The sequence below is a fragment of the Equus asinus genome, chromosome 21, assembly GCF_041296235.1.
Source record: "Equus asinus isolate D_3611 breed Donkey chromosome 21, EquAss-T2T_v2, whole genome shotgun sequence".
Taxonomy (NCBI): domain Eukaryota; kingdom Metazoa; phylum Chordata; class Mammalia; order Perissodactyla; family Equidae; genus Equus; species Equus asinus.
Window position 1 is genome coordinate 48,828,048 of NC_091810.1, and position 21,163 is coordinate 48,849,210.

At 39.0% G+C, this 21,163-nt stretch overlaps 1 protein-coding gene and 1 pseudogene across 11 annotated transcripts in view; one reads left to right on the forward strand and one right to left on the reverse strand.

Annotated features, from left to right (window-relative positions):
- Window positions 1-21,163, reverse strand: part of RBM6 (RNA binding motif protein 6) — a 110,693-nt gene that overhangs the window by 28,751 nt on the left and 60,779 nt on the right. The window contains exon 1 of one of the 11 annotated variants that reach the window (XM_014840474.3): window positions 1,212-1,319. The exons of the other annotated variants lie outside the window; for them this stretch is intronic. Coding sequence (XP_014695960.1) covers window positions 1,212-1,214 — 3 coding nt within the window. The 5' untranslated portion in view covers window positions 1,215-1,319. Of the gene's footprint in view, window positions 1-1,211; window positions 1,320-21,163 lie in introns of those variants that run through there. 11 annotated transcript variants of the gene reach the window in all.
- On the forward strand, window positions 11,486-12,265 carry LOC106830718 (iron-sulfur cluster assembly enzyme ISCU pseudogene; annotated as a pseudogene).

Below are 21,163 nucleotides of genomic sequence, written 5' to 3' on the forward strand. Positions count from 1 at the left end.
CTCTGACAGAAGCTACAAAAGACTAAGAATGGAATCTTCGAGTCAGAAAAGGTCCATTGGGACAGGAGGTTAGGTCCCTAATCCTTTTAGGTCTACTCATTCTCACATGCAAACAGCACAGAATTATCAAACTTCAGCCCCAAATAAAAAGGAGGAGGTAGCTTTCACATTTAAGACATGTTCAAGTTAAATTAGTCAATACTGAGGAAGCAATATTTGCTGAGCTACAATATCATGGCTGCTATTGCGGCAGATACATATAGAGAATGAAGGAATAATCTCTGCACAGGGCAGAAATCTCTGGTAATCCAGGAATTGGGGAGAAGACAAAGCCAAGAGGTCTCCAAGGACGCCTCAGCTGGAGTTACAAAGGCACAGCCCACAGCCATCAAGAAATCCTCCTGATCAGACGTGTATGCCCTCAAAATCTATCACAGACTTTAACACTTGGATTCCTTTAAACACCCTTGGACCTAAGATACAACATTCAGTGTATTAAAATGCACCCCTTATATTTGTTTGAAGGCTATCAAAATAACCAAGATAAATAATCATATAATTGAAAATTTCTCCTCTTTATAAGAAAAACTGGGGGAAAAAAACCATTAGAAAAGGAAGAGCCTTAAGCAGTATTAGGAAGTATCTTAAGGTTTCTACTATACAGACTAGACTGCATCTCTAGATATTCTAGGATCGTCCCAACTTCGTGTTCTGTCCTGTTGAAAGACTGTGTCAGGCAGTATAAACCAATCTGAGGTTGAGGAAGATGGTCAACATTAAAACACAGAACTGATTCCTCTCCAAAAGATTTCAATTCAATGTACTGAGATTATTTCTTCTTGAGGGAAGATGTCTAGAGTTTTATAGATTAAAAAATATCTTTACCCTTTTCCTACCAACTCTTCATCCCCTGAAATCATTAGCCAGAATACGATATGCATTCTTTGTTCAAGAACAAATATTTTCTCACACCTGACGAGGCATGGGGGTTTCAGCAGTGAACAAAACCTAGCAATGCATTTATGGAGATTATGTTTTAAAGCATGAGGACAATAAACAAGTACACTTTTAAACAAATAGAAGCATATATCTCTATCTGAAATTCTTATGAGGAGAAGTACAGAATGGAAAGAGTTAATACTGTGAGAAGTGAAGAGAGAAAAAGAGAGAGAGAATGTTTATGCTAAGAGGTCAATTTACTGACAGTTTACCATGTATAAAATGTACTGTGAGGGGCCAGCCTGGTAGCGCAGTGGTTGGGTATGCACATTCAGCTTTGACAGTCCGGGGTTCGCCAGTTCGGATCCCGGGTGTGGACATGGTGCTGCTCATCAAGCCATGCGGTGGTAGGCGTCCCACATATAAAGTAGAGGAAGATGGGCATGGATGTTAGCTCAGGGCCAGTCTTCCTCAGCAAAAAAGAGGAGGATTGGTGGTGGATGTTAGCTCAAGGCTAATCTTCCTCAAAAAAAAAAAAAAAAAAGGACTGTGAGCTGCACATACAATGGGGAAAGCTGGATGTGACTCAGAGAGCAGAAAATGATAAAACATACTTAAGAAAAGTGAGAAAGCCTAGAAAAAAATAAGATCAAGATATATTCTTATTCTTGCTAAGACAGGCCTGGCAGAAATGCTGGCGCTTTCAGATAGGAGGCATTCTACTTCTGTTTTCCAGGAATCTTCTATGTTTATACAAAATAAGATTTAGAACAACTCATGTAGAAAAACTACAGTCCAAAGCTGCTCAGGTAAAAAATGGTCTTTACCATACTGTTAACTTATTTAGCTTCTGAATCTACTGATTTTGTATTCAAACTTTAGACACTGACACCAATGCTGGTCTATTCTATAGTATATGCTTTAGCTACTAGTCATCAGTCTATGTGTCATTTTATTTTTTTTTTACTTTTTTTTCCCTGCTTTTTCTCCCCAAATCCCTCCAGTACATAGTCGTATATTTTTAGTTGTGGGTCCTTCTAGTTGTGGCATGTGGGATGCCACCACAGCATGGCCTGATGAGCCGGTGCCATGTCCGCGCCCAGGATCCGAACCAGCGAACCCTGGGCCGCTGAAGCGGAGTGTGTGTACTTAACCACTTGGCCACGGGGCTGGCCCCCATGTGTCATTTTAAAGAATACAAGAACAGAAGTGTACATATTTTTTATTATATTTTATTACTATTTAGTATATTTTTATTATTATAGGGATAGTTAAGGTTTGGAGAAACAAGTTCTGTGACCTGAAAGAATTAGAAATCTGGTTCTCAATCTGAAAAAGTAAGGGACTCTGAGCAGTCTCCCAATGCCTATTTGCTTCCCTTTCCTTGGAAGCAAATCCTTGATTTTTAACTGGACATATGGCTGCCTGGAGTAAAGGGGTCTCCCAGCTCTCCTTGCAGTTAAGTGCAGTCATGATTAAATTCTAATTAACTGGACATAAGCAGAAACAGTGCTTGCAAAGTCCCGGAAGTTCTTAAAGGGAGGGATCATGTCCATTTGCATCCCTTCTTCTTTCCCACTGGTCAGCAAGTCAAAGTGATGGGTGACACTCAAGCAGTCATTGTAGACAATAAGGTAGAAGTCACATGTTGAGGATGATAGGGCTACACGACTGAAGGAGCCTGGGTTCCTGCTGATCATGGAACCATCATAAGAAAGCCTGGATAGCTTAGACTTCAGTTACATTAGACAGAAATAAATAAATAAACTCATTTAAGCTACTGTTATTTTTAGCATTCTGTCACTCACAGCCAAATCTAATCCTAACTGATATAGATACTTTTGGAAATTATTGGTGATAGGCAGAGTAGGTATTTTGCTCAAAAGACAAAGACTATGAAAAAACCAGAAAGCTGTAGAATAAACCAGTTAAGTAGTGGAACAAAAGGTATAAAAGAATGACAATGAAACAAACTTCATGTTTTTTCTGCCAAGCTCCAGTCCTGTGTCTTAATGGTTACCTAAAAGTCCTGCTGTCACCTCACATTCAACATATCTGAAACAGTCATCTTCATTTCTCCCTCTCAAATGCCTTCCCTCTCCACATGCTTTATTTCTGTTCAAGGTACTACTGTTCTTCTAACCTCTGAGTGGCGTTTGAATCTGCCCTCTTTTTTTGCCCCTCTGTCCAATATCCAGTGTTATCAAACCCTAGAAATTCTTTGTTCAAACTCTCTTTCAAACTTTTTTCCTTACATATCTACTCCCAGGATCCCAGTGCAAGCCATCGTCTCCTCACATCTCAACTACTGCTTTAGATCCGAAGGAACTTTTTCCTCTGTAGTTTCTCCTCTCCAGCCAAGTCTGTATACTACCATAAGAAGAGATTCCCTATAGTGTCATTTTGATTTTGTTTCATTCTTGTGCCTCTCCCATATCTTCAAATTAAAAAGTAAATGCAAGGCCCCTGACAACCTGCCTGAACTACCCTGCACTTTCCAAGTTATTCCTTTCACTATTTCCCAGAGTCTGAGGACAAGAATCAGACAGGAATTTGGAAGCCAGAACAAACAAGATGTGGTTACCTCTGTCAGAAAAGAAGTAGTATATTACTATTCACTATCAAAGATTAGAGTAGAAACCTAGTAGAAGTACCAGGATCTGGCAAATGAAGAGGTTCTCAGGTTGAGGGGACAAGAGCCTTCTACACTATGCAGAAACTAAAAAGATTGCTAAGGGCTTATAAAGAAGGAATACAGAGTCAGAAACCACTTTATTCAACATTAATCCAGTTAACAAATATTTATCTAGCACATCTTATGTTCCTAGGTACAGCACTAAACCATTTTGGCAGTGAAGGAAACAAAGAAGTGGGGAAAAAAAGAAAATAAATAGTCCCTGCCCTCATGAATTTTTCAATCTAGAGACGGCTAATCATATCTGGTGACATTTGCTTTTTGTACATAGATCTTCACCAGTCACTACTCAGGCACTTTGTCTAGTCTAACTATTTACTCCTTTATTCCATATTTCTCAGGGCTCCAGTACTATCCTGAAACAACTTAAGCCTGACGATGGACAGCCTCCTTCATCCTAAGCACTCAGAAAAGCCATGAGAAGCATTTTCCTAGGGAAGGTGCCCAAACGAACATTCTCTGACCTTAAAGAGGTCCAGCTGAGCTCGGAAACCCGCTAGGACAAATGCAAACATGCCTCTGAGCTGGCACTTCTCCAGTTTGTAGGGAACCTAATATATCCTGCATCGCTCTGGATTCACAGTACATAGGAGTCAGGTCAAAGAAAATAAAAGACCTTGGGGCCAGCCTCGTGGCTGGGTGGTTAAGTTCGCGGGCTCCGCTTCTGTGGCCCAGGGTTTCACAGGTTCGGATCCTGGGCACGGACATGGCACCACTCATCAGGCTATGCTGCGGCAGCGTGTCCCACATGCCACAACTAGAAGGACCCACAACTAAATAATATACAACTATGTACTGGGCAGATTTGGTGAGAAAAGCAGAAAAAAAAAAAACCCCAACAAGATTGGCAACAGTTGTTAGCTCAGGTGCCAATCTTTAAAAAAAGAAAAGAAAAGAAATGACCTTTACCCTATACCTTCAAACTAAAATACCTCAGGAACTAGACAACATGAGCATTATCAGATGCATAGGCAGAAACAATAAACGTGCCATTTAATCGTTGACTCTGAGCAGGAGAACCTATTAAGAAATGGAAAGAAGAAAATGAGCTGTTCAAGTGTCAAATGCCAACCCTTGATACTCTCAAAACACAAACAACAAAGACTGATCCACGTCCAAGACAGCAAATGTCCCGAGACACCTGACAAAAAAAACCCCACAGCCCACGGGAGAATTGAAAATTGCAATGTGAATGTCCAGGGCTTCCGTAATAGGACTGAAACCTGACCATTAGAACTGTGAGTGTTCCATGTTTTCAACACCACAGTACAGGTAGGCTATCCATTGGAGAAAGCTCCTGAAAAAAACTGAAAGATTTGGTATTTCCACTCCTAGATATATACCTAAGAGAACTGAAAACATATGTCCACATAAAAATTTGTACATGAATGTTCACAGTAGCATTATTCATAGTAGCCCAAAGTGGAAACAACCCAAATGTCCACCAACTAATGAACAGATAAAGAAAATGTATTATACCTATACAGTGGAATATTATTCAATCATAAAAAGGAATGAAGTGCTGATTCATACTACAACATGAATTTTGAAAACATTATGCTAAGTGAAAGAAGCTAGTCACGCAAAAGCATATGACCCTATTTATATGAAACATCTCAGACAGGCAAATCTATGGAGACAGAAAGCAGATTAGTGGACGTCTAGAGCGTGGGGTGAGGAAGAATGGAGGGAAAGGAAGAATGATTGCTAATGGGTACAGGGTTTCTTTTTGGGGTGATAAAACTATTCAGGAATTACAGGACTGGCCCAGTGGCATAATGGTTAAGTTCGCGTGCTCCACTTCGGCAGCCTGGGGTTCATAGGTTTGGATCCTGGGAGCGGACCTACACACCGTTCATCAAGCCATGCTGTGGTGGCATCCTACATACAAAATAGAGGAAAATTGGCACAGATATTAGCTCAGGCCCAATCTTCCTCAAGCAAAGGGGAAGACTCATGATAGATGTTAGCTCAGGGCCAATCTTCCTCACCAAAAAAAAAAAAAAAAAAAAGTTCAGGAATTAGATGTGGTAATAGTCACACAACCTTGTGAATATACTAAAAACCACTGAATTGTACATTTTAAAAGGGTGAATTTTATGCTATGTGACATACCTCAATTAAAACAAACAAAACAAAAAAAGCTTTCAGGGCTGCAAGACTATTGCCAAAACAAAGATATTCAAGAATTTCCTTCCTTCCTCTGCTATACCCTAGGCCACTTGACCTGTCCTCACCCTATCACCTCTCAGTGAGCACTCTGCCTCCAACCTTTTCCCTTCTAACCATGCACACCACTGCCAACACTCATTCTCCTTATCACACCCAAAACGCTGTCCAAAGCTCTGGTTCCCAGTGACCACACATAACTGAAAATTAGAGGACTCTAACTAGAAGGGAATATCCATTTCCCCAACAAAAATATGGCTGAAAAGCAATTTCACTGACCTTGAGTGAACAAAATTTTAGGGATGTAAATGAGACAGTCAAATGCCTACTAGCAATTTATTAATTTAATTAGTCTTATACGCTTAAATTATAAAATAAAATAACATGGTCTTAATTACTACTGTACCTCCAATACCTGCACACTGGCAGACATATAAACATAGTAGCAGCATCAATAGCCTCGAATGACTGTTTCTAGGCAGCAATCAATGAAAGTATAAACTACTAGGTGACAGATTGAAGATACACACAAAACCCAACAAGTCTACTCATGGGTATATATTAACAGGAATGAGTATGCCTATTCTGCAAGAGAAATAACAACTTTGAAACAGCCCGAAATGAAAAAAAAACTATAAGTCCTTTGACAGTAGAACTAATGAATAAATTGTGATATATGCTTATATTGAAAAACTGTATAACAAAGAAAATTAACACATCTCAGTTCTACAAAAGATGAATTTCAAAAATAACACCAAGTATAAAAGTCGGACAGAAGAATACATCCTGTGTGATTCCATTTACATAAGACTCAAAAGCAAGTCAAAGAAAGGACTCTAGTCTACAAACTTAGGACAGCGACTACCTCTGGAAAGGGTGAAAAGGATAATGACCAGGAGATGGAAGAGAGGCTTCTGCATATGGAGCAGCACATTCTGTTTACTGACCTGGGTGATAGTTACATAGACGCTATGGACAGAATGTTGTGTCCCCCAAATTCATATGTTGAAGCTCTAATCCCCAAGGTGATGCTATTTGGAGTGGGGGAACCTTTGGGAGGTAATTAGGTTATGAAGGTGGAGCCATCAGGAATGAGATTAGTACTCTTAGAAGAACAGAAAAGAGAGAGATGACCTCTCTCTCTACCATGTGAGGATATAGCAAGAAGGCAGCTGTTGGCAAACCAGGAAAAAGGCCCTCACAGGGAACCAAACTGGTTAGCACCTTGATCTTGGACTTTCCAGCCTCTAGAACTGTGAGAAATAAATTTCTACTGTTTAAGCCACCCAATCTATGATATTTTGTTATAGCAGCCCCAAAGGACTAAGACAACAGGTATATTCAATTTGTGATAATTCACTGTACATGCTGCATTTCCACCACCAACAGAGCCATTTTAGGTCATCCAGCAATTTTCTAAAGCACATCATTTAAATCGTCATCAAAGGTGTTTAAGATATACCACATTTTGACTCTGTGAATAATGTCATTGTGGGGAAGTTTATCCTAAGCCACAAGTACCTTTTGGCATAAAATTACAATAGTCAATTCTTTTATTGGTCCTTTAAGTGAATCTGAATACTTATTTTATTTGTGAGATTATAACCCCAGAAATCACTGAAATTCTGTTAAATTTATTTGCCTACTTAAAAAAAAAACCCCTAACAAACAGATTCTATTAGGCGACCATCCAAAACTAACATGGACTTGGGTCAGTAACTAATATATCTTCCTTAAATAATATTTTTTTTTTTTTTTTTTTTTTTTTTTTTTTTTTTTTTATTAATGTTATGATGGATTACAGGCTTGTGAAATTTCAGTTGTACATTTTTGTTAGTCATGTTGTGGGTACACCACTACCCCCTCCGTGCCCTCCCCCCACCCCCCCTTTTCCCTGGTAACCACCGATCAGATCTCCTTCTCAATATACTAATTTCCACCTATGAGTGGAGTCATATAGAGTTCGTCTTTCTCTGACTGACTTATTTCGCTTAACATAATGCCCTCGAGGTCCATCCACATTGTTGTGAATGGGCCAATTTCGTCTTTTTTTATGGCTGAGTAGTATTCCATTGTGTATATATACCACATCTTCTTTATCCAATCATCAGTTTCTGGGCATGTAGGCTGGTTCCACGTCTTGGCTATTGTAAATAATGCTGCGATGAACATAGGGGTGCAACGGACTCTTGAGATATCTGATATCAGGTTCTTAGGATAGATACCCAGTAATGGGATGGCTGGGTCATAGGGTATTTCTATTTTTAACTTTTTGAGAAATCTCCATACTGTTTTCCATAGTGGCTGTACCAGTTTGCATTCCCACCAACAGTGTATGAGGGTTCCTCTTTCTCCACAACCTCTCCAACATTTCCTTAAATAATATTTTGTGACTCAAAAGAAGTAAACGACAAAATAGCCCAGAAGAACAAAGACCTTAAAAAAAAAAAAAAATTCTCTCTTTTCTAACGGATAAATTTTTAGGAAACCTGACCTCATATTCAAGGTAATCATTTATTTTCAACATTTCAAAAAGTCTAATAGATATCTCATATGTATTTACCTTAAGACTAGACTGGGTAATTAAGATATACTGTTTTTTTCACTTGTAGCTGAATATACATCAAGAACCAACAATTCACAAAAGAAATAAAACTAACTAGTAATCAAACATAAAAATGTTCTATCTCACCAATAACCTAAGACAGGAAAATTAAATCATCCTCTTCTTTGCTACACTGGCAACACTTTTTTTTAAACTTGTGAAATATTTCAAACCACGCAGAAAATTAGAGAATACAGTAACAAACATCCATGTGCCAATACTCAGTTCAGGTATTTTGCTATTAACACTTGGCACTAGTTAGGATGCTGGGAATACAGGTACTCTCAAACACCACTAGTAAAAGAATAAATCAGGAAATTTCTGGATGGCAATTTGACTACATTTATGAAGTCATAAAATATACTTAACTCTTAATCTGGCAAGTCTACCTGGAAGAATTAACTAAAGAAGTAATTAAGGATGTGTGACTATTTAGCTACAAGGATATTCACCACAGCATTGTATAATAAAGAAATAACCTCAAAATGTCAAGTGAAGAACTAGTTAAATCTTGTTAATCTATATTATGAAGCATTACAAAGCCATTAAAAGTGATGTGATAAGAATGTATTATTTAAAGACCAAGTATGTCCACAATATTTGTGGGGTTTTTGTTTTGTTTTGTTAAAGATTTTATTTTTCCTTTTTCTCCCCAAACCCCTCAGTACAAACTTGTGTATTTTTAGTTGTGGGTCCTTCTAGTTGTGGCATGTGGGATGCCACCTCAGCGTGGCTTGATGAGTGGTGCCATGCCCGCGCCCAGGATCTGAACAGGCTAAACCCTGGGCCGCTGAAGCGGAGCACATGAACTTAACCACTCGGCCACGGGCCGGCCCCATGTCCACAATATTTGAAGTGAAAAGGTTATAAAATCATGTGTACAAGATTATCTTACTTTATAAAGGTAGAGATTATAGACGATATGCGCAACGAAAAATCTGGAAGGGCACGCATCAAAATATTAGTAAAATAATCAATATTTATAAAATATTTCACCCAACCAGAGAAGAATACACATTCTGCTCAAGTGCACACGGGCTATTCACTAACATAGATAACACTCTGGGCCATAAACCACAACTTAACAAATTTAAAAGAACAGAAATTACAAAAAGTATTCTCTCAGACAACAAGAGAATTCAACCAAGAGTTAGTAACAGAAAGAGAGGTATAAAATCCCCAAATACAGTACTTGGAGATTAAGCATTTCTAAACAACACATGGGTCAAAGAAGAAATCACTCGAGAAATTTTTTTTTTCTTAAAGATTTTATTTTCCTTCTTCTCCCCAAAGCCCCCCAATACACAGTCGTATGTTTTAGTTGTGGGTCCTTCTATTTGTGGCATGTGGGACACCACCCCACCATGGGTTGATGAGCGGTGCTAGATCCGCGCCCAGGATCTGAACTGGCGAAACCCTGGGCCACCAAAGCAGAGCATGTGAACTTAACCACTCAGCCATGGGGCTGATCCCAAAAGAAATTTTTTAAAAATTTGAACTAAATGAAACTGAAAACACAACTTACAAAATTTGTGGGATGTAGCAAAGCAGTGTTAGAGGGTAATTTATAGCACCGAATGCACATAACAGAAAAAAATGAAGATCTAAAATCAATAATCTAAGCTCCCACCTCAAGAAACTAGAAAAAGAAGAGCAAATTAAATCCAAAGTAAGCAGAAAAAGAGATTATAAAAATTAAAGCAGGAATCGATGAAATAGAACAGGAAATCAATAAAGAAAAATCAGAGAAACCAAAAGCTGGTTCTTTGAAACGATCAATAAAATTGACAAATACCTAATCTGGCTAAGAAAATATAAATTATTAATATCAAAAAATGACACCTGGGGGGTTGGCCCGGTGGCACAGCAGTTAAGTGAGGACATTCCGCTTCGGCGGCCCAGGGTTCGCTGGTTCAGATCCCAGGTGTGGACATGGCACCACTTGGCAAGCCATACTGTGGTAGGCGTCCCACATATAAAGTAGAGGAAGATGGGCACAGATGTGAGCTCAGGGCCAGTCTTCCTCAGCAAAACGAGGAGGATTGGCAGCAGATGTTAGCTCAGGGCTAATCTTCCTCAAAAAAAAAAAAAAAGACTCCTGGAAGATAATATAGCCAGTACTCTCTTTGACATCAAACTTAAAAGGATCTTTTCAAATACCATGTCTACTTGGACAAGGGAAACAAAAGAAAAAATAAATAACTGGGACTTCATCAGACTAAAGAGCTTCTGCAAGGCAAAAGAAACTAGGATCAAAACAAAAACGCAACCCACCAATTGGGAGAAAATATTTGCAAATCATATATCTGACAAGGGGTTAATCTCCATAATATATAAGGAACTCATACAGCTGAAAACAAAAAAACAAACATCCTGATCAAAAAATGGGCAGAGGATATGAACAGACATTTTCCCAAAGAAGATATACAGATGGCAAAGAAGCACATGAAAGATGTTCAACATCACTAATCATCAGGGAAATGCAAATCAAAACTACAATGAGCTATCACCTAATACCCGTTAAAGTGGCTATCATGGCTAAGACTAAAAACAACAAATGTTGGAGAGCGTGTGGGGAAAAGGGAACCCTTATACACTGCGGGTGGTAAGGCAAACTGGTGCAGCCACTATGCAAAACAACATGGAGATTCCTCAAAAAACTAAAAATAGAAATACCATATGACCCAGCTATCCCACTACTGGGTATCTACCCAAACAACTTGAAATCAACAATCCAACTTGAAAACAACTTGAAAGTAACATATGTCCCCCTATGTTCACTGCAGCACTATTCACAATAGCCAAGACATGGAAGCAATCCAACTGTCCATTGACTAATGATTGGATAAAGAAGATGTGGTGTGTATGTGTGTACGTGTACACACATACACACACACACACAATGCAATACTATTCAGCCATAAAAGAGGACAAAATCATCCCATTTCAAAAATATGGATGGACCTGGAGGGTATTATACTAAGCGAAATAAGCCAGACTGAGAAAGACAAACACCATATGATTTCACTCCTATGTGGAATATAAACAAACACATGGACAAAGAAAACAGTTCAGTGGTTACCAGGGGAAGGGGTTGGGGGTGGGCACAGGGTGTGAAGGGGAGCATGTATATGCCAACAGACAAGAAATAATGTACAAGTGAAATTTCACAATGATGTAAACTACTATGAACTCATTAAATAGGGGAGGCGCAAGATGGTCGCAGCTGGAGCGGGCCGTCTGAGGCAGCGGCGCCGGCCCTGCTGCTGCGGTGCCTGCCCCTGCCCGCCTGGGAGCTGTCAGCTCTGGCCGGGCTCTATCACAAGAAGGTTGTTGACCATTATGAAAATCCTAGAAATGTAGGGTCCCTTGACAAGACATCTAAAAATGTTGGAACTGGATTAGTGGGGGCTCCAGCATGTGGCGATGTGATGAAACTACAGATTCAAGTGGACGAAAAGGGGAAGATGGTGGACGCCCGGTTTAAAACGTTTGGCTGTGGTTCTGCCATTGCCCCCAGCTCGTTAGCCACCGAGTGGGTCAAAGGGAAGACGGTGTAGGAAGCCTTGACCATCAAAAACACAGACATCGCCAAGGAACTCTGCCTTCCTCCTGTGAAACTGCACTGCTCCTTGCTGGCTGAAGATGCAATCAAGGCCACCCTTGCTGATTACAAGCTGAAACAAGAACCCAAGAAAGGCGAGGCGGAGAGGAAATGAGCCCTCGGCGCAGCCTCGGGTGAGTCATGTCGGCTGTCTGCGCAGCCCGGGCAGCCTCCGTGGCTGTTCAGAAGGCCCCGCACTACAACAGACAGCTGTGAGATACGCACAGCATTTGCGTTCACGTTGTGGCTCTGATGCAAGCGAAATACACAGTTTAATTGTTCCAGATCCTGTGGTTTCTTTCAGCCCACTCTTATAGCCTTAACCCAGTTTATGTATATTTTGAATGGTGTATATGGCCTCAAAACTGGAATCAACAATGAAGTCTGAAGTTTTGCTAGTCCACGAAGTGCACAGATATCTATTTTACCTGAATCTATTTTGGGGAAGATTATCAAGAGAATGCCTTGGTATGATTATTTGATAGAATAATAGAGTATTGTACATAAGACTGATCTGCATATATACAGTAAATAAAAGAATACAAGACCAAAAAAATGAAATAGGGGCCATCACTACTGATTTCATGGACATTAAAAGGATAATAAAGGAATATTATGAACAATTCTATACCCACAAATTTGATAACCTAGATGAAAAGGATCAATTCTTAGAAAAATACAATCTGCCAAAACTCATACAAGAAGAAAAAGATAATCTGGATAGGTCTATATCCATTAAAGAAATTGAATCAGTAATTAATAATCTTCCAAAACTCAAAGTACTGGGCCCAGATGGGTTCACTGATGAATCCTACCAAACATTTAAGGAAGAAATTATACGAACTCCTAACTCATTCTATGAGACAGGCACCACTCTAACACCAAAGCAAGTCAAAGGCATAATAAGAAGATAACTACAGACCAATATCTCCCATGAATGCAGAAGTAAAAATCCTCAACAAAATATTAGTAAATCAAATTCAACAACATACAAAAAGAATTATACACCATAACTAACTGGGATTTATTCCAAGTATATAGTTGAACCAGGCTGGTTAAACTTTCAAAAATCAATTAATGTAATCCATTGCATCAACAAGCTAAAGAAGAAAAAAAATCAGATGAACATATCAATAGATGCAGAAAAAGCATTTGACAAAACCCAATACCTCTTCATGATGAAAACTCAGCAAACTAGGGAACCTGCCCAACTTGTTAAAGAACATGGGGGCGAGGGGGGGGGGGGCAAGACACACACAGAGACCTATAACTTGGCTAATAAACATACGAAAAGATGAAAGATGCTCCGCATTCATGTTATCAGGGAAGTGCGAATTAAAACAAAGAAATACTACTACATACCTATTAGAACAGATAAAATTCCAAACATTGACAACAAATGCTGGTGAGGATGTGGAGGAACAGGACTTCTCATTTATTGCTGGTTGGAATGCAAAATGCTACAGCTACTTTGGAAGACAGTTTGGCAGCTTCTTACAAAATTAAACATGCTCTTACCATGTGATCCAGCAATCACGTTCCTTGGTATTTACCCAAAGGAGTTGAAAACTTACATCCACATAAAAACCTGCACGTGGATGCTTGTAGCACCTTTATTCTTAATTGTCAAAACTTGGAAGCAACCAAGATGTTCTTCGGTAGGTGAATGTATAGGTTGTGGTTTATCCAGACAATGGAACATTATTCAGAGCTTAAGAAAAAAAGAAGAGCTATTGAGCCTTGAAAAGACATGGAAGGGGGCTGGCCCCATGGCCGAGTGGTTAAGTTTGCGCACTCCGCTGCAGGCAGCCCAGTGTTTCGTTGGTTTGAATCCTGGGCGCGGACATGGCACTGCTCATCAAACCACGCTGAGGCAGCATTCCACATGCCACAACTAGAAGGACCCACAATAAAGAATGTACACCTATGTATCGGGGGCTTTGGGGAGAAAAAGGAAACAAATTAAAAAAAAAAAACAAAAAGACATGGAGGAACCTTAAATGCATATTACTATGTGAAAGAAGCCAATCTAAAAAGGCTATATATTGTATGATTCCAACTACATGACATTCTGGAAAAAACTACATAGGCATTAAAATAATCAGCAGTTGCCAGGGGTTTAGGGGAAGGAAAGGATGAATACGTGGAGCACATAGAGCTTTTAGGGCAGTGAAACTACTCTGTATGATACTATAATGGTGGATATATGTAATTATAAATTTGTCCAAACCCAGAAAACTGTGCAACACCAAGAGTCAATCCTCACAAAAACTATGGACTTTGGTTGGTAATGATGTATCAATGTTGTTTCATTGACTGTAACAAATCTATCACACCGGTGCAGGACAGAAAGGCTGCGAGTCGCGTGGTGGTGGAGGTGGGGTAGGTATATGGAAACTCTCTATACTTTCTGCTCAATTTTTTTTGTGAACCTAAAACTGCTCTAAAAAACAAAGTCTATTTAAAAGGAGAGGAAAAAATTCCATTAATTAAAAAAATAATAAGAGCAGTACAGAGATTACTGAAGATGTTAACTCTTTTTCTTTTAACTTGTGTTTTCCACTTTTTTCTATAGTAGAATGAGCAACATTCGCACTGAGAAGTGGGCAGGGTGGTGAAGAACCAACCTAAGTAACTTTGGAAAACAGTATTATGACTATACACTCTCAGGCTAAAGACAAAAAGAACTGTCCCCAAATACTGTACTCTAGTTATTTACAGGCATATGAATTAAAAATTCTGAAATTACTTATGTATATCCTAGGATTGAGCAAATAAGCAAATATATTGTGGATAATGAGAGCTAAGATTTTCATAGTTAGCAAAAGGAATTACAAATAAGGAATGGGGTAAAGATGGAATAAATTGTATTACTTTTTTTTTTTAAAGATTTCATTTTTTCCTTTTTCTCCCCAAAGCCCCCCGATACATAGTTGTATATTCTTTGTTGTGGGTCCTTCTAATTGTGGCATGTGAGATGCTGCCTCAGCGTGGTTTGATGAGCAGTGCCATGTCCGCGCCCAGGATTCGAACCAACGAAAACACTGGGCCGCCTGCAGCAGAGCACGCAAACTTAACCACTCGGCCATGGGGCTAGCCCCTCTTTTTTTTTTTTTTTTTGGAGGAAGATTAGCCCTGAACTAACATCTGCTGCCAATCTTTCTCTCTTTTTTTTTTTTGGAAAGATTGGCACCTGAGCTAACAACTGTTGCCAATCTTTCCCCCCCTCTCCCCAAATCCCCTCGGTACATAGTTGTATATCTTTAGTTGTGGGTCCTCCTAGTTGTGACATGTGGGACGCCACCTCAAGGTGGCCTGACGAGCAGTGCCATGTCCACCCCTGGATCCGAACCGGTGAAACCCTGGGCCACCGAAGGCGGAGTGCACACACTTAACCATTTGGCCATGGGGCCAGCCTTCCAATCCTCCTCTTTTTGCTGAGGAAGACTGGCCATGAGCTAACATCCGTGCTCATCTTCCTCTACTTTATATGTGGGACACCTGCCACAGCATGGCTTGCCAAGCAGTGCATAGGTCCGCACCAGGGATCCGAACTGGTGAACCCCAGGCTGCCAAAGCAGAAGGTGGGAACTTAACCGCTGCGCCACCAGGCTCGCCCCAGGCTAGAATAAACTCTGATATTGAATTGGAATTGGAGTTATTATCATGAAATCATGGTTTTTAATATATACACACAGACAGATAGGTACAGAAATGCATATGTGTGTATAAACCATATATTTTTAGTTCTGTTTACTGTGAGGGACTAAAAACAATGAACCTCAGCAGCAATGAGCATATCTAGTGCCCAGATCATGGTTTCTGAACACCATTCTCCAATTTAAAAAACCTGAGATCTTTGGAAAAATGGCTGATTCTAGAGCGGGGGCAGGGAAAACATAAGATGAACCTGGAATATCTTGAGGTGCCAGAAAGGAAGGAAGTGCTTAAAAAAAAAAAGATGAAGGCATGTTGACAGGATACAGTAGCTAATTTAAAGGCTTGCGATGGCTAAACCTAAGACAATTTTAACAAAATAATAACAGTAATGAGTTATAACTCATAGGATAAATATCCATTAATCATTTCTGATACAAATAAATAACTAAATAAAATGGAGAAGGGATGGCTCTTCCTTATAGTAGAATTCTAACAAATGTGGAAGAAATGATGGAAATAGAAACTTACCATTAGACAAATCCCACAGTAACGACTGTTATACACAAGAATCATCAATGGATGCTATAATTATTAAGTGAAAAAAGTATGCTGAGAAACAGGATATTTATATAATCTCAAAGTATGTCCTGACAAGATACTTATTAACTATCATGAATCAATAAGTTAATTATACCTAAAATAGTAACTTTACAGTGGAGAAATTTGACAAACACCACCCTAACCAAGTGGTCTAAGTTAAAATCACTAGTAATGAAACAAAACCATGTGCCACCTGATGCTGTATCGGGAAAAATACCACATTGCTCCTGCGGTATTCTTGCCAAAAAATGCATAATCCGAATTTAATCACAAGGAAACAGACAAACCCAAATTAAAAGATGTCCTACAAAATAACTGCCAGTACTCTTCAGAAGTGTCAAGGTCATGAAAGACAGAGAGACTGAGGAACTGTCACAGAGAAAAAAAGGAGATATGACAACTAAATACAACATGTGATCCTGGATTGCATCCTTTACCAGAAAAAGGACATTATGGGACAACTGGCAAAATCTCAAAATGTTCTCTAGATTTAATAGTATCATATCTATGTTAACTTCCTGATTTAGATAACTGTACTATGAAATGTAGGAGTGAAGAGTATTTGGTATTCTTTCTACTATTTTTGTAACCCTTTTAGAGTCTGAAATTATTCCAAAATGAAAAGTTCAAAAAATTAAAAGCTTTTAAACAGTCTTTCCCCACTAGAATGTGGGGAGATATGTGCATTTTATTCATTAGTAAATGTATACCACCTAACCCAGAGTCTTGCACATAGGATGTGTTCAGTATTCACTATATTAGCAAAAGTTAAAATTAGTTGCTTCTAATATTTCCAGTGTGCTTCCAGACAGATCAATCAGTATTACATAGCAGAGTAGGTTCCATTTACAGCAAAGTGTTTTTTATATTAAGATAAAATGTTTGCATCTTTGAGTTTAGTCTTTATCATTAGTTCAGCATGCTGGCCCCAGTTACATGGCTCTGTGAAACCTTCTTCTAAAATAAAGTCAAATGAAAAGATGATCCAAAGAGTCTTCAAATGTTTGATACACTATAACCAAGGGCTGTGAAAATCAGCACCCACATTTTAAATATTCCCTGGAAAATTATCTGACATGTGAAGTACAATCAGTTTAGAGAAATCTCAATTTGTTTGGGTTTTCCAGTCACTGCTACCAAATGTGTATAATATGCTGAGCCCCAGACCCCCCATATTTAGCAGGTATGTCTGCTGGATAACAGAATACCTTAGTCATATCTCAGGCTGATTCTAAAAATCACCTTTGGTTATTTAAAGAACTTATTCTGGTCAATATATCAAATAGGTCTCATTCTAAAGCTCCTACCCTAAGGGAACAGGCTAGGCTAAGCTGTTGCAGGGGTGTTTGCATCAAGCCAGCATGCCAGGAGAGCAGATAGTGAGGGCAGAGCACCCCCAGGATTGTGCAGGCAAAAGAAAGTGTCCCACCCCATGCCCGGCACTCCAGCACAGATAGAAGAGTAGCAGCTCTGAGTGAGTGAGCCATGGATTGCAGTGGGCTCAGAATACACAGCTCTTGACCCTACCTTGTAGTAGCAGGTGGAAGCTGCAACCAGATACTATCACTATATGGAGGAACAAACCCATGTTGTCAAACAGTATGAAAAACTATATTAAATCTCCAGACCAGAAGGAAAATGACAAGCACCCAGAAATCAGTGCTAAAGGCACAGAAATTTATAAACTAAATAACAAAGAATACAAAATAGCTATCATAGAAAAACTCAACGGGGGGCCAGCCCTGTGGCCGAGTGGTTAAGTCTGCATACTCTGCTTCGGCAGCCCAGGGTTTGGCTGATTTGGATCCTGGGCGTGAACATGGCACCGCTCATTGGGCCACGTTGAGGCGGCGTCCCACATGCCACAACTAGAAGGACCCACGACTAAAATATACAACTATGTACTGGGGGTATTTGGGGAGAAAAAGCAAAAAAAAAAAAAAAAAACTCGAGTTACAATAAAATACAGATAGTTCAATGAAATCAGGAACTTCTTCACAAAAGAGATTGAAACTATAAAGAAAAACCAATCAGAAATGTTGGAGATGAAAAACACAATGGGTGAGATAAAGAAAACTCTAGACTCCCTGAATAATATTATGGAGGAGTGAATCAGCAGGACAGAAATATAGAAATGCTTCAGATGGAGGAGAAAGAACTAAGACTAAACAGAAATGAAGAAATTCTCCTAGAAATATCCAATTCAATTAGGAGATACAAGATAAGGATTACAGGTATTCCAGAGGGAGAAGAGGAGAAAGGAGTAGAAAGCTTGTTCAAAGAAGTAAGAGCTGAGAACTTCACTGGGGAAAGAACTGGAAATATAAGTGAAAGAAGCCAATAGATCTCCTAACTATATCAATGTCAAAAGACCTTCTCCAAGGCATACAGTAGTAAAGCTGGCAAAAGTCGATGACAAAGAAAAAATATTAAGGGCAGCAAGATAGAAGAAAACAACCTACAAAGGGACCCCTATCAGGCTTTCAGCAGATTTCTCAGCAGAAACCTTTCAGGCTAGGAGAGAGTGGAATGATATATTCAAAATTCAGCCAAGAATACTCTATCCAGTGAAAATATCCTTCAGATATGATGAAGAAATAAAAACTTTCCCAGATAAACAAAAGTTGAGGGAATTCATTGGCACAAGATACCCCCTACAAGAAATGCTCAAGAAGGCCCTCATACCTGAAAAAAAAAAAGAAAGGGGTTATAAAGCCTTGAGAAAGGAGATAAACAGGTTGACCCAAATCAGAAAATTGAAGCTCTCTATCAGAACAGGTTAGCAAACACTTAATTATAACACTAAAGATAAAGGGAAGGAAAACACCAAAAATAAATGTAATCTCGTCATTTTAACCACAAACTCACAACACAAGATGGAATAAGTTGTGGCAATAATAACTTACAAGGGGAAGTAGAAAGGGATGGAATCTGCTTAGACTAAGGAAATAGGCTATCAGAAAATGGACTATCTCATCTATAAGATTTTTTATATAATCCTCATGGTAACCACTAAACAAATAATCAGAACAGAGACACAAATGATAAATAAAGAGAAAACTAAGAAAACCATCATAGGAAACTATGGAACTGAATTGGTATTCTGAAATACACAGGATGAGAAACAAAGGAAATGCAGAAGAACTGGAAAAAAAGCAATAAAATGGCAGCATTAAGCCCTCATATATCAATAATCAGTCTAAATGTAAATGGATTGAATTCTCCAATCGAAAGACACAAAGTGGCTGGATGGATTAAAAAACAAGATCCAACAATATGCTGCCTCCAGGAAACACATCTCAGTTCCAAAGAAAAGCACAGGCTCAGAGTGAAGGGATGGAAAATGATACTCCAACCTAATGGTAAACAAAAGGCGGCAGGTATTGCCATACTTATATTAGACAAAGTAGACTTCAAGATAAAATAGGTAATGAGAGACAAAGAGGGGTGTGTATAATGATAAAAGGGACACTCCACCAAGAAGACATAACACTTATAAATATATATGCACCCAGGGGCTGGCCCTGTGGCCGAGTGGTTAAGTTCGCGTGCTCCGCTGCAGGTGGCCCAGTGTTTCGTTGGTTCAAATTCTGGGCGCGGACATGGCACTGCTCACCAGGCCACGCTGAGGCAGCATCCCACATGCCACAACTAGAAGGACCCACAACGAAGAATATACAACTATGTACTAGGGGGCTTTGGGGAGAAAAAGGAAAAAATAAAATCTTAAAAAACAAAAAATATATATGTATATATATATATGCACCCAACACAGGAGCACTAAAGGACATAAAGCAACTATTAACAAACCTAAAAGGAGATATTAACAACAATACAATAATAGTAGGGGACCTTAACACCCCACTTATATCAATGAATAGATCATCCAGATAGAAGGTCAACAATAGTAGATTTAAACAAAAAACTAGACCAGATGGACTTAATCAATATATAAAGAACATTCCACCCAAAAACAGCAGAATACACATTCTTCTCAAGTATACATGGAACATTCTCAAGGACAGACAAGACAAGACAAGCCTCAATAAATTTAAGAAGACTGAAATCATATCAAGCAGTTTTTCTAACTATAATGCTATGAAACCAGAAATCAAGTACAAGAAAAAAGCTGGGAAAGTGACAAAGATGTGGAGACTAAACAACACGCTACTAAACAACAAATGGATCATTGAAGAAATTAAAGGGGATTTCAAAAAATATCTGGAGGGGCCGGCCCGGTGGCACAGTGGTTAAGTTCACATGTTCTGCTTCTTGGTGGCCTGGGGTTCGCCGGTTCAGATCCTGGGTGCAGACATGGCACCACTTAGCACACCATGCTGTGGTAGGCATCCCACATATAAAGTAGAGGAAGATGGGCACGATGTTAGCTCAGGGCCAGTCTTCCTCAGCAAAAAGAGGAGGACTGGCAATAGTTAGCTCAGGGGTAATCTTCCTCAAAAAAAAAAAAAAAAAAAATCTGGAGACAAATAACAATGAAAACACACCATACCAATTCATATGGGATGCAGCAAAAGCAGTCCTAAGAGAGAAATTCATAGCAACACAGGCTCATCTTAACAAACAAGAAAAATCTCAAATACGCAATCTTAAACTACACCTAACAGAATTAGAAAAAGAAGAACAAATAAAGCCCAAAGTTAGCAGGAGGGAAATAATAAAAATTAGAGCGAAATAAATGAAATTCAAACAAACAAAAAGCAGTAGAAAGAATGAAACAAAGAGCTGCTTCTTTGAGAAGATAAATAAAATTGACAAACCCTTAGCCAGACTCACTAAGAAAAAGAGAAGTTTCTAATAAATAAAATTAGAAACGAAAGAGGAGAAATTAAAATGGATTCCACAGAAATACAAAGGATTATAAAAGAATACT